The following is a 14,850-nucleotide window of genomic DNA, read 5'->3' as shown; positions in this document are numbered from 1 at the left end:
CGAGCCCGCAGGGTCGAGAGAGGCAGACACTCGCATTCCTGGCAGCCGCCATCAGCGCGTGGTCCCTTCCCAGGCAGGAAGCTCAAAGCAAATGGCGGTCCCCGTCGCTGAGAACAACTTTGCAAGAGCCGCAGGACATGGTTGGCATTTAAAAATGCCTTTGCTCTTTTAGGAAACGCGTGTGTCGCAGCGGAGAACACACACAGAGCAGTGGAAAAGGATATGGGCGCCAGATAGCGCAGCAGGTACGGCGAGCGAAGGCGGCAATCCGGCCGGCGTCCTCGAAACTCGAGCTCGTCCCGCTGAAGGCTGTTCGACGGCGCGGTTTCTTTCCGGAGGTCCAGCGATGTGAAGTCACTCTCTGAAGGAGACGAAATCATCATGCAACATCAGCGGTGGGTATTTATAGGCTTGTAGCCACACCCATTTTGGCGGGTCAAAGGTTTCCCACTGCCGTAGCGCGGGAAGGCTTCCCATTGGCGCTGTAGTCATGCCAAGATGCGCTGATAGGTTGCAGCAGTTGCTGCAGAGCAGCCAATAGACGCGCGAGCCGTCTCGCCTAGGTCTGCTTGCTGCAGCAAATGCATTTTACATTTTGGAAAATTAAGGATAATTTTCTTGCTTCAGTATTCTCGAGAACAGGAGTTTTCCCGTAGTGTAAGCTAAACTTACGCAACATGAGAGTACTCTCGTAAGAGAACAGGTCTTCACTACAACCCGTCAAAATAAAAGTTTGGTTTAACTAGGAGAAATTATGAAATAAATACATTATTGTAGGCCTACAATAGAGAGCACTTCTCAGAATAATAACAACAACAATAATAATAAGACAATTTATTTAAATATTATTAAAGGAATATTTTTTTGTCCATGATTTAATTTAGTAAGTCTGTTTTGCAGCACTTTCCAAAAAAAGAAAATGGATAAAAGTTTACATTTTAATATAAATTTTTTGATAATATATTTGTATTTATTAATAAAAAGAAAAAAATAGTTTCAGAATAAAATATTTCATAGGACTCTATTATTCTTAAACATTTTAATAAATTATTAATGTTAAAATAAATTGTTGATCTGATATATTATCAATTATTGATTTTTGTGGATTAGACAAGTTTTATTGAAATTAGAAAAAAGCTTGAGTTTGTTATAATAAAAGCATTTGTTCACCCCCCCCCCCAAAAAAAAATGTTTTCATTCATTTAATAAAAAAAATAATGTTTATTACTGAGCAATACAGACAAACCAAAGGCCACATGAGGGCGATAAAGTGCAATTGTTCAAATGCAAAAGAGAGAGAAAAAAAAACATTTTAAATGGGGCACATTTTGACAGAATACATGAACATCAGTGAGGATTTTCACTCTCTTTTTTTTGTAATTTTCATTTAGAAATAGCTGTCACTGTGCAACACAAATATTAACAAATCTGTCTTGCTGTAAAGACTAAGGTCCTTTCTGAGAAATGTAAAAAAAAAAAAAAAACGCAACTACAGAAAGAGGATCAGGTCTTTTAATATTGTTACATCTGTTTTAAAACCTTTGCTGAATAAGGTTACATGTAAATACTTGTTTTTATTTTTTTATTTTATCACAGCATAGGTGGTAACACTTTACTTGAAGGGGTGTGCATAAGACTGACATGACACCGTCATAATCATGACATGACACGTCATGAATATGAAGGAGGTCTTATGCATGTTTATGACAAATGTCATTAAGTGTCATTCGCTCAATTATGACATTTTTAATGCAAATATGACATTGTGTGAGATGTCTTTGTTATGGCAACTTGACTTTACTAAGACAACGAAACCTGTCATAAATATGTCATAAACATGACATAGCAGATTAATTATCAAACTTAAGAAACCACTTAGCTTTATGGGTTAAAATTTCATTAAACTGTCATGTGGTTGGTTATGACATTGGCTGTCATGAAGCCATTATAACATTTTAATGACAAATTAAATTTGTACCACTGTAGTTGAGGTAAAGAAAAACATTCATGACACAGTTATAATGGCCTCATGACAGCCAATGTCAAAACCAATCACCTGACAGTTTAATGAAATGTTAACCCATAAAGCTAAGTGGTTTCTTAAGTTTGATAGGTAATCTGCTATGTCATGTTTATGACAATTTATGTTGTCTTGGTAATGTCAAGTTGTCATGACAAAGACACTGACAGGTTATGATGTATTGGTTTATGTCAAGTTGTCATAACAAAGACATCTCAAACAATGTCATATTTGCATTAAAAATGTCATAATTAAACGAATGACACTTAATGACAGTTGTCATAAACATGCATAAGACCTCCTTCATATTTATGACATCTGCCATGTCATGATTATGAAGGTGTCATGTCAGTCTTATGCACACCCCTTCAAGTAAAGTGTTACCGTGTAGGTTCTCATGAGAACTTTGTCTTCACCGCACACACACACACACACACACACTCACACACAAACACACAAAAAAAAAAACAAAAAAAAAAACATCTGTTCTGAATGCATTTCCTTTTCTCTTGTATTGTAAAATGCCTACAGTATATGTTTTAAAGGCAGTTTTACACTTGTCTGTTAAGTATAGACTCAACTCGTTGACTCTGACTCAACGAGCTCTGCTACAAAAATTCCTATGTACCTGTATAGCTGTACCGGTACAAATGGCAAATAAACTTTCAACTTTCAACTCAACTCTATAGACCTTAAGATGATAAATTGGAGTATTCCTTCTTGCAGCTGTTGCTTGATCTGTTTTAATTTGCATTTAGACATTAAGCTAGGATGGTCACAGGCGAAAAGACCTAAGATTTCTTAATTCAGTACTGTAATGAACAAATTCACCACAGCAAATTTTCACAAGAGTAGACACCCACCACTTTTTTTTTCTTCACCACATATTCTGTCAAAACTACTCCACAGAATTAGCATCTTGGTCTGTGAACGTTTATCTTATCAGCCTATTTGAATGAACACTTTTGCATGCTTTTTTTTTTTCATCCTGCACTCCCCTAAATCTACAGTGAAAATGAACCATATGTACTGTCTCAAATTTAAAGTATTGTATTTTTTAAGGTAAACATTAGATATACCAGTAGTGCACTGCACAACAAAAACACTATTCCGATTGAACAATAATCATTGATTTCGGATCATTTTGGAGAAGTGCTGAAGCAAATGGGTGTGAAAGATGGAGAAGGCATCAGCTTCAAACACTTCTGGGGCCTGATCCAGAACTTGGCCACAACCCAGCATGGTCAAGTCAAGTCAAGTCAAGTCAACTTTATTTATATAGCGCTTTCCACAATACAGATTGTATCAACTTAGTCTAATAAAGGAAGCCAATTCTGGCCAAATAGCAGATTTTATCTCCTTCAGCGACTCTTCACAACTCTGACCTCCTCTGAAGCTTTCGCCGTCGAAACAAGCAATAACAGCTAGAGCAAGCCTTGCATACAGCAGACAGCGCCTTCAACTCACCTCGAAGCCGCTTCTCTTCTGTCGCTGCTCTCCTGAGGCCATCCGGCGAGAAAAATGCTATATCCTTTTACTCAGTTCTAAAAAAGTCAAATTTAGCGAACATTGTTTCAAATGCCTCGACCCTCGTGCACCTCATGCGGAGCACGCATACACAAGGAAGATGGGCACTCGGAGTGCGCCACGTGCCTGGGACCCACCCACACTGAAGCTGCACTCTCTGCCGCAGGCTGCTCTCACTGCAAGAGCCTGCCCATCTCAACACTGCAGACGCGGCAAGCTCTCTTTCGAGACGGCGACACTGTCGCTTTCTCACTTTCTCACTCACTTTCTACTTCGCCGGTCCTGTTCACTCAGGCAGACCAATACCCCCTCTCCCTTCAAGCGACAGGTCTCGTCTCCTTCAGCAAATCGCACGAAAAACACGACGACAGCCTCTCCATTGCTGCGTCTGGCCCAGCTGACCCCGCCTTCTCACAGTCTGGTGCTAGCACTGCTGCTACCGGAACTAGGCTAATTCGGACACTGAGATGCTTTGTATCCTCACTGCGGCCGTTTTAGACCTCGGTCTCGAATGGGCCTCGTCCTGAGGAGCCACCTAGAAGCAGGCTGGATGGATGGTTTCTGCCTGGGCGCCAGCAGGCCCCCGTCACAAGCCAGCGCCTTTTTTCCCTGAGGTCCACGACGAACTCACGAAATCATGGCGTGCGCCTTACTCAGCACGCACGAGCGCTTTTACTTCCGCCACGCTCTCCTCTGTTGACGGCGCAGCAGAAAAAGGTTATGAGAAGCTGCCTCTGCTCGAAGAAGCAGTTGCCGCCCATCTATGCCCGCCCACTGCTGTTGGCTGGAGATCCAGAGCGGTTCACATGCCATCCCTGGAGTGTCGAAATGGCTTTTGTACATTATAAAGAGAGGTTACTCGCTCCAATTCCCTCGCAGACCCCCATGGTTTCAGGCGGTCATCGAGACCTCGGTGCAAAATCTGCTAGAAAAAAGGGCGATAGAATTAGTCCCCCCGCGCTGAGCCGGTCAGGCTTTTACAGCCGTTATTTCCTTGTACCAAAAAAGGACGGTGGCACTCGCCCCATTCTAGATCTGAGACATCTGAACAAAGCTCTCATGAGATGGCCGTTCAGAATGATAACTACCAAACAAATCCTCGCGCAAGTTCGCCCGGGGGATTGTTTTTTTTACGGTGGATCTGAAAGACGCTTACTTTCACTTTAAAATAACGCCCCATCACAGGCCATTCTTGAGATTCGCCTTCGAGGGGTAGGCTTATCAATACACGGTCATACCGTTCGGTCTGTCTCTAGCAGCCGGTACTTTGACAAAGTGCATGGACGCAGCACTTTCTCCCCTGAGGCAACGGAGTGCGCGTGCTGAACTATCTCCACGATTGGCTCATTATGTGTCAGTCGAAGACCGAATTATTGACAGACAGATCTATGCTCCTCAGCTATTTGGAATGCCTGGGGCTCAGGGTCAATTTTTCCAAGAGCAAACTGTTACCCAGCCAGAACGTAATCTTTTTGGGCACAGTTATCGACTCTACAATGATGAGAGAGAGCGGCTCACACCAGTGTTTGCTCTCTCTATAAGGGGTCCTTCAGGGTAGGTGCGTGCATGCCCCTCAGGAAGTTTCAGAGGCTTCTCTGTCTTATGGCCGTTGTATCGTCAGTACTCCAGCTAGGGTCCAATCTTATTAGTCTACCTATTACTGTCCATTAGCACAATTGTCCTGGGACTTATGTTCGGAGCGACCCTTATACTCCAGCCCCTTATTCATGAGACCCGACTCACGTCTGGTTACTGTCACTATGTTGGGGTTTGTTATGGCTTGTTTCTGTGAACCTCGGGGTGCTTCCCTAGGATCCAGTTGTATGCAGCCACTTGCTAATAGTGCGGCATTTTACACTGCGTATTAGCTACATAATACGAAGTGACCGTTCTCGAAAGGGAACGTACTCGGTTACTAACGTAACCTCGGTTCCCTGAGAGTAAGGGAACGAGTATTGCGTAGCCTGCCGCACTATTACAATCTGTCAGGATTTGTCACTTTTGTCACATTCGATTTAAACCTGCTATTTGGCCAGAATGGGATTCCTTTATAGACTAAGGGGATATTTTGGGGATATTTAATTTAATTTTATCAATGAATAAATTCCACTAGAAACAAACCTTGTTGTATTATTTTAATTTAATACTGTGAAGCTGCTTTGATACAATCTGTATTGTGAAAAGCGCTATACAAATATACTTGACTTGACTTGACTTAACTAAGGCCACGCCCATTTAGGCGCGCTCTGACGTGCGACCCAATCAGATGACTTGGCGCCCATCACGTCAGAGGCGCTTGGCCATAGGTTGTGCAGTTGCTGCAGCACAGCCCATGGGCGAGCTAGACGCTCTGCTGTGTTCGCTGTACAGCTGCACTGCGTTTTAAATTATTAGCTTTAATATTCTTGAGGAAAGGAGTTTGCCACTGCGTATTAGCTATGCAATATGAAGTGACCGTTCTCGAAAGGGAACCTTGATTTTCCTATGTCTTCATGTACAAGTTGGGTCTTAGCTGGACAACCTCTTTGCATTCAATCACATTCCTAAGAATGTAATCCTTTACCACACAATACGACTTATGTGCTGCTATCTTCTAGGCCTGCAGGCTGTCAATGTTGTCTGCTGCCTTTTCTGCCCTCTCCCTTCCATGATCATGGATTTGGTACTCTGTGTTGAAGTTGTTTCTGCATGATAGATGATACTTAGCTTCCATTGCAAAAAGGTCATTGTCCTACACCTTGCGATAAAGAGCCTATTTCTTTAATTCCTGTGCCCTAGGTTCAATAACTTTCCAGGCTGGTTCCTTGTGTTTCCAACTCTGAAACTTTGTAAGCTCTTCAGTCTTGCCCTTGAACTTGGATTTTGCTTTGTCACAGAAAATGCAATGATTGGGAAACAAGAAGGAACACCTTCTTGGAGCTCCTTCAGATACCCTGGTAATCCAGAGTTCTCACGAGAGCACAAGTTGAATTTGCTCAGCGAGATACTCTGGTGTTGAGTAATGATGCTCATTAAATATGCCCCTCGATCGGAGCTGCACCAATCACATCGGGTTATCTGATATAGGCGGGCCAGAGGCGAGCTAAACAGATGACGACAGCGCTGTGACATCGAAGTCATTAGTAAACATTGCAAGATGGCTATGGATGAATACCAGTTGTTTTAAACAGCTTTGGCCGCTACAATGAACGAGTTAGATTTGGCTTTTTATCTAAAAGAGGAACAGAAGGCGGCGCTTGAATCGTTCCTTTGCAAGAAGGACGTTTTTGCTGTTTTGCCGACCGGATACGGTAAGACTATAATCTACCAATTAGCTCCGCTGGTAGCGTTTTATTGTTGTGATTGGTCGTAGTGTTATCTAATTGCATGCAGTGAGATTTTCAAATGCACGCTTGGTGCCGCCCCTCGAGCTGGGCGATTTGCATTAATCGACACCAGACCATTAATCTTTTAGATTTAGGTCTGGATTTCCAGGCTATCCTTCAGATTGAATTGACAGAGATTTGACATGGCGCAAAGAGTCCTTTTTCAATGATGATTCTCCAGATGTAGAAGCCTTTGGCACTTGTAAAACAATCTATTTTCCCTGTAAAGCTTTTATAGCAATATTGGTGATAGCCAATTGTATTCAAAGGTAAGTCCTCTAATGTTAATGGAATCTGTTCACAAATATCCATCATGCGGTATGTTGAACTGGCTGCTTCACAGAGTCTCATATCTCGGATACTGTGTAGATATGACAGCTTCTCGCTTTCCGAAAGCCTGTGATTAGAGTAAAAACTGATGAAAAATGACTTATGACTTAGTAATGACTACAAAGGTATATCTTAATTATAGTATGAAATACGTACTGAAATTGTTCCAAAAGAGAAAGCAGTGGGAGATGGCGATCTGCAGGTACCAACCGACAGCCGCCAACTGCAAAGCCCCAACATTCCCAAACTTTTTAAGTTAATTTGCTTTGTTTTGTTTACTTCAAAAGTAAAGCTATTTTCAATTTCTTTAGGTTCAGGATAGGTGCAGTAAAAGGTTAAAGGGGGGGTACAATGGTGTTTCATGTATTCAGAGTTGTTTACAGTGTTAAAGAGATGGATTCTCATGCTAAACATGGGCAAAGTTTAAAAAATATATTTTGTAAGAATAATGGAGAATTTCTGTGCCGAAAATCTTACTTCCGGGTTGGTACAAGTTTCGGCTGTTTTTTTTTTTCGATCGTGGATCTAATGACGTAGATGAGAGCGGAACTCCTTATATGAGCATTTCTCTCGGAAAAGCGCGCCCGCGCACACGTCGACCAGAGGAGAGCGAGACCGCGCACATCAACGCGCTTCAACAGGAAATCATCGGCAGCCAGCGCTGCATAGGATTTGTTCAAGAATGTCTCCAAAAAAGTGTGTTTTTGGATGTGAGGGAAAGCTTACCGTGTTCAGCTTTCCAAAGAACCCACTGTTAAGGCCCTTTCACACTGGACGCGATTTTGACGCACGAATAATTCGCGCGATGGGTTTATTTTTTGATCAGCTGTTTGTGTAATGAGCGCTTCCACACCGAACGCGAATGTGCTGAGGCGAAAAAACGACTTTTATTTTTTTCGCTTCGATGTCGATTTTTTTTTTTACTTTTGCGGCGACAGAATAGGCTTCAGCCAATTCACATACTACAAGGACAACGATTTGAAAGACAATGTGTGGCGTAGCATTGCCAACCAACCGGTTATCACGACTGTGAGTGTGTTGTGTGATAGTCCTGTGCTGTGTAGGCTAGCAGGCCAAACTACATTTGGGATAGAAAGCTAACACTATTATCGTCAAAGATAGAGACAGAGACCGTGTTTACTTTGAACACGTAACAAAATGCAGTGAGACTATTTAGGGCTGCTTTTAGTAGGCTATACTATACATTCTTTGTGTGATATTTCTAGTCGAATGATTTTTAACTTACTTCGTGTGTTACATGTAATGTGTAGTTACATTACAAAACGCACTGTTGAAGACGCAAAAAAAAAAAAAAACTGCACATAAGCATACTCCCCTTCAGACTTTCTGTTCTGTAAGATTGGGTGCACCCAAAACCTTCTTTTCTGTCTTTTAAATAAAATGAAAAGCTCGTCTTCACTGGATGCTATGACTATGACTGGATGATGATGATGATGATGATGAAGTGTCCATGTTTTCTCAGCTGTCGGCGCGATTCGCGCGAAAGTTTTGGAATGTTGAAGCTCTCTGAACGTCACAGACGTCGCAAATTCGCGTCGCGGCTGATGTGAATGGTTTTGATGCGAACTATTCGCACACGAACTATTCGCTTTTTCGTTTCGCTTTTTCGTTACGCATCCGGTGTGAAAGGGCCTTTACAGGAACAGTGGATGCAGTTTGTTTTTCCGGGGCAGCAACGGAGTGTACCAAGTACGGTTGTGTGTTCTGGTCATTTCAGTGACGAATGTTTTATTAACAAGGCCCAGGTCGACGCTGGATTTGCAAATCGTTTGCTATTAAAACGTGGAGCGGTCCAAGTGATAAAAGACCCCATTCATGTAAGTACAACTGGATCAGATTTCTGTCTTTTGCTGGAAATCAAGCACTACCGCTTGATTCTATACCTCCGCCTCCAGGACCTCGGCTTTTTCCGGAGAAAATCGGAAAGCTGTATTTTTCTTTTATAAAAATAATAAAACTATGTACCCTTTAAAATAAACCCCATTTCAGGCTGCTATTAGTATAAAAAAATAGTGTCAAATTAGCTTTTTTTTTGCTGTTTTTGACCATAGATGGTCAAGATGTTGTAAAATATAACAAATTACAATTTCCCCGGGTCAGAATTGTATGGAAAAATGTGTCCATTTGTCTCTGCGAGTTGTTTACATCAAAAGTTATGGCACTTTATATCACATTAGATTTTTCGGGTTTGGTGCAAAGGTTTAAAAATAAAGCATTTTGGACATTATTTCAGCTTGGTACCCAATTTAATTTTAAAATAGACACCTGAATGATAAAGAAATAACAGTTTGTGAAAAAATACAGTAAATCACCCTATGCGCTTGAGAAAACGAAAATATAGTTGATCCTCTACACATTTTTGGCCATTTTTTGCTATTTTTGTCCAGAAATAGGGTCAATATTTCAAATGTCAAAAATAACCATTCCATTCAATTCCTGGGGTCAGAATTTTATGGTAAAATATGTTAATTTGTCTCTGTATGTTGTTTACGTCAAATGGTATGCCACTTTCCATATAATTTTTAAAATAGACACTTGAATGATAAAGAAATAACAGTTTGTGAAAAAAAAAAAATCACCCTATGCGCTTGAGAAAATGAAAATATAGTTGATCCTCTACACATTTTTGGCCATGTTTTGCTATTTTTGTCCAGGGTCAATATGTTTTCAAATGTCAAAAATAACCATTCCATTCAATTCCTGGGATCAGAATTGTATGAAAAATATGTTAATTTGTGTCTGTATGTTGTTTACTTCAAATGTTATGCCACTTTCTATATAATTTTTTGATTTTTCGGGTTCCGGTCGGGTGCAGCAAAGGGTTAAAAATGAAGCCTTTGGGACATTATTTCAGCTTGGCACCTGGCAGATTCTGAAAATAGACACTTTAAAGATTTGAAAAAATCAGGTGGCATAAAAAAAGCCGGGGGGTGCGCGTGGACCCCTATTTCCATCTAGACTAAATTATTTCAAAACCAACAACCAAGCCACATAAACAATGCCATTGGCACTAGTCTACATTGCAGACATGTCTCTTAATGCACATAACTTTTCACCGTTTTGCTTGAAAAAAGTACTGTTGTTGAAATACTCAGATCAAGCAAACTTCAACGCACCCTGCTAACGTTAGTGAACCTCACCCGGGCAAGCACACTTTGCAGTTCCTCCGGAAATGCATCTTTCTAGTTCTAAATGCGAACCTACACCATACTTCCTTTTTTATCTCGTATACTCTTCTGCATCTGTCAGAATCAGACTCTGAGTTCTTAGCTAGATCTATATCACTTGTTGAATTAGAATCATCAGTCAGAGGTATGAGCAAGGGGAAATCCACAGGCCTAGATGGCATACCAGTTGAGTTCTACTTGACCTTCTGGGCCTAGTTGGGTTCACCTATGCTAGACATGATGCAATATTCAATTGCTCAAGGATCCTTTCCAGAAAATATGAACATGGCTATTATATCTCTTCTGCTAAAAAAAATGAAGACTCTACATTATGTTCTAGTTATCACCCACTCTCTCTAATTGGTAAAGATGTTAAAATATATGCAAAAGTTTTAGCCTGTCGTCTAGAATGCTTTATAACCAAGCTTGTTCATCATGATCAGACAGGGTTTATCAAATCTCGCTCTGCCTCAGATAACCCGCAAAGACTGCTTCACGTAATTCACTCAGCAGAACAATTGACTTATCCCTCTGCAATACTCTCTTTAGATGCAATGAAAGCATTCAACCATTTAGAGTGGAACTATTAGTGGGCAGTGCTAGATCACCTAGGTTTTAACTCTAACTTTATAAATATGATAAAAATCTTGTATGTTAATCCCTCAGCTACCATTCTTACTGGCCAAGTATGTTCACAATCTTTTCTGATTGGAAGAGGTACTCGTCAGGGTTGTCCTCTTTCACCTTTACTATTTGCTCTGTCTTGTAAACTTCACACTTGTTACACTTATGATATATATATATGTTGTATATTTTTTCTAACTGTGTATTGAACTGACTACTCGGGGGGGGGGGGGGGTCTAAGCCAGTGTCATACCTTTTTTTTCTTCTCATGATAAATTAATAATTAAAAGTATAATGTAAAGGAATAATATACACAGATAATCTTTTAAAATGCAACTCTTAAGCATAACTGTTCATTTTCTTTGTAACACTGCCATGTATTTGCAGAGTTTTTTGTCACATCTGATAACTTGTACTTATAATGTTCTTCTTTGTTCACAAAACATATTTATAGCATTGTTCAGCTTAGGCCCAGGCAATGTGTTAAACTAATATTAGAGGATTTGTCACAGCCACGTCATGGTATATGATACTTTGCACTACAAAGCTTTGACACCCACAACCAATCAACCATCGACAGGTTAGAGAGACAACCTATAACTTATATTTGATTATCTCAGCTCTACATTTAATGGTAGGTAACTGAAAAAAAAAAATCATTCAATTAATCATATTATTATTTTAAAGAGACAATGCTTAACATCCTTTTTTTAATTTTGTATTTGTTTTAACAATATTGCAAATTTTATGAAGGTATTATTGTTACAATTCTAGACTATCGTTCTTGTTAAGTGATGTTAATTTTCACAATAATCACAATAATGATTTGACTTATCTCACTACAGATGATGGGGCAGTTCCAGATTTACCTTGTTGTTTTCTGGGCATTGCTTCTCATGACCACTTCTGGAGAGGATGACATAGGTGCATCAAAAGAGTGTGAGGATGCTCCCTTTGTTCCAGGGCACAATCTTGCTGGAGAGGGATTTGATGTTGTGACCATGGAGCGAAAAGGATCTTACGTGATCGACACAGAGAAATGGGATTTAGGAAACAGCACTTGTAAAATGCACAATAACAATTACATGAATGGAATAAAACAGAAGCTACCAGTAGCAGTTGTGTTCTGGAGGACCCTGCCAAAGTGTTCAATGAAAGTCTCCAGTCAGATCTTTGAATCAAGTGAAGCACTGGTCAATGATTCATCATCAGCGCTCTCAGTCGGCTGGAAAGTTGGTTTAGATTTGAAGGCTGCTGGAGCTGCAGTCGGAAGCACTCATTCCAGGGAAGCGAAATTTGCAATGACAAAATCAAAAGAAGACAAATACAGTTTCACCAAACATGAAGTTGCATGCAGCTTTTACGGGTGAGAGAGTTGGGTTGCTTTTCCTCATAGAATGACTTAAAAAAATGTTTTAAATAGATACCTTAAACTGTAATCTGCTCCCTCTTTGATTGCACTAAATTCAAACGTATTAACTATTTATTTACAGGTATGGTCTAGCTGAAAAGCCTCCTCTTCATGCAGAGTTTCTTGAAGCAATTAAATCACTCCCTGCATCCTACGATCCAGACGCCTACCGCAACCTGATCACCACATATGGCACTCACTTTACCACAGGTGTCAAGTTAGGGGGGAAAATGAAAGCCATAACAGCCATCAAAACATGCCAGGCAACAGTGAGTGGGCTTACAGACACTGCAGTGAAAGACTGTTTGGATGTAGAAGCATCTGGTTCATACAGTGTAGTAACTGTGAAGGTAGAGAGCCATTTTTGTAAAGAACTGAAAAAGAAGATGGGCACAAATCAAAAGTTCAGTACCATGTTCAGTGAGCGTCAGACAGAGATTATCGGAGGAAACATAATTGGAGAAGATCTGCTTTTTTCTGGTTCATCACACCCAAATTCCCTTAAGAACTGGCTTGAGTCTTTGAAGAGCCTCCCTGACATTGTGCACTACTCTCTGAAACCCCTCCATTTCTTACTGAGTGAAAAACACCCTGCCAGGAAAGGACTGAAGAGAGCTGTTGAAGAATACATAATAGAAAATGCTCTCATGAAGGTTTGCTCAGAGCCTTGCAAGATTGGCAGGAAGTGCAGTGCAAGAGACCGATGTGCTTGTGTTTGTAAAAGTAGTCAAATTATAAAGTCTAACTGCTGTCCTGCTGAAAAAGGACTTGCCACCCTGAAAGTCTACAACCTTAAAGCTAATGGTCTGTATGGAGATGTAAGAACTCAAACAGATGGAGCTGTATCAATTGAATATGACACACAAATCAAGCGCACTGAGACTATTGATAATGATGACAATCCACGTTGGCCAGAAACATTTGAGTTTGTTCCTATTAAGATTAGCATGGCCAATAAACTAACTTTTAAAGTGTTTGATGCAGACAGCTACTGGAACAGCGACCTCCTTGGTACATGCTCTTTTGAACTTAGAAGTGGAGTTGTGAGTGACGCTTGTGTTTTTACATATGGCACCTTCTTTTTTACCTATGAAGTGAAATGTGCTCCCAGTCTAGAGGGCCCACAGTGTAATGAACACAAACCTTCTCCAATGAATTCCCCTCTGGCTGACATTTTCAGCTCAAGAAATGGTGTTCTGGTTAAAGACATGCCCAGACTTGAATCATCTCACAACTTCTCAAATAAATTCGAGAGCGCTTATGGAAAACAGATAAAGCTGTAGGATTTTAATAGGATCTCAAATCAGCCCTTATGCATTAAAGTCATAATCTTGCAACGCTTCCTGATAATCAAATGCTTAAAATTCTTAAGTATAAACTTTGCTCAATTCTTTTAATTCCAATTACTTTTCTTTGTATTTTGTTTTATTAAAGCATTCATAAAACCTGATTTGAGTGATTTATTTACTTTTGGGGTAGAAAAACTTGGGTAGAACTACCCAAAACTTGGGTAGAAAAACTGCAAAAACTGACAGTTGTTCAGGCAAAATATCTGTATTTAAAACCTTCTTCCTGGAGGCATACTATATCATTGTTTGTGGTTATTTGAATAGAATGATTAATTTGAAAATAAAATAATATAAACTTAACGAGACACCTTTTGCATAAAAAAAGTACTTTAAGCAAGTTCAGTCACATGCTTTGTGTCAAGTTAAATCAGAGCTATCAGGGGCCTGTACCATGATGGTAACAAACTCAGGGTTACAGGATTAGTTTTGAGTTGAAGAAACAAAATCAATCCATTGAGGCTTTGTTGGTATATGACCCTGATCATCAGCTTGCTCTGTGAACTCAGGCTTTGATCCTGAGTTCATGAAGCACATGCACATGTAAGTGTGACATCAGTAGTGAACACTGTAATTATTTTTGGGATGTTAGTACATAGTAGTTATAGACACCTATATAAAGTGGGACCTTGTACATATTAAAGTGACAATCTTACATGTAGTCATTTTTAAAGCTTTATTTGTCAATTCCAAATCTTATTTAAATTAAATATTATCAGTATATATTTATATTCATTTAAACTAAATGCTTAATAATAATTGTTGAACTAAAGTTGCTTTGGTGTAATGGATTATAGGTATAATAATAATATAAATCATAAATAAATCATATAAAATAATTATAATAAATGAGCATTGCTAAAATTCAGACAGTTTTGTCCTTAAAAATCTTTATTATGTAGTGACCTTTAATTTGGAGCAAGAGAAACTGGGAGTGACTTTATTGCATCAGACATTTTAACATGCAGCTGAATTTCGAATTTCGGCTTAGATCTCTTACAACATAATCTGCCATTTAGCAGGATAGCAATCCCCATGG

General features: G+C 39.9%; 1 protein-coding gene across 1 annotated transcript; it reads left to right on the top strand.

The window, feature by feature from the left end:
* Positions 1–11,618: 11,618 nt before the first annotated feature.
* On the top strand, positions 11,619–13,914 carry LOC308696882 (perforin-1-like). The gene is made up of 3 exons (XM_081375814.1): positions 11,619–11,688; positions 11,900–12,420; positions 12,548–13,914. The coding sequence occupies exons 1-3, from the start codon at positions 11,686–11,688 to the stop codon at positions 13,746–13,748; spliced, it is 1,725 nt and encodes a 574-aa protein (XP_081231940.1). The 5' UTR covers positions 11,619–11,685; the 3' UTR covers positions 13,749–13,914.
* Positions 13,915–14,850: the final 936 nt, after the last annotated feature.

Source organism: Scardinius erythrophthalmus (assembly GCF_964197995.2).
Source record: "Scardinius erythrophthalmus genome assembly, chromosome: 10".
In the NCBI taxonomy this organism is placed as follows: Eukaryota; Metazoa; Chordata; class Actinopteri; order Cypriniformes; family Leuciscidae; genus Scardinius; species Scardinius erythrophthalmus.
This window is presented reverse-complemented; position numbering and strand designations above follow the sequence as displayed.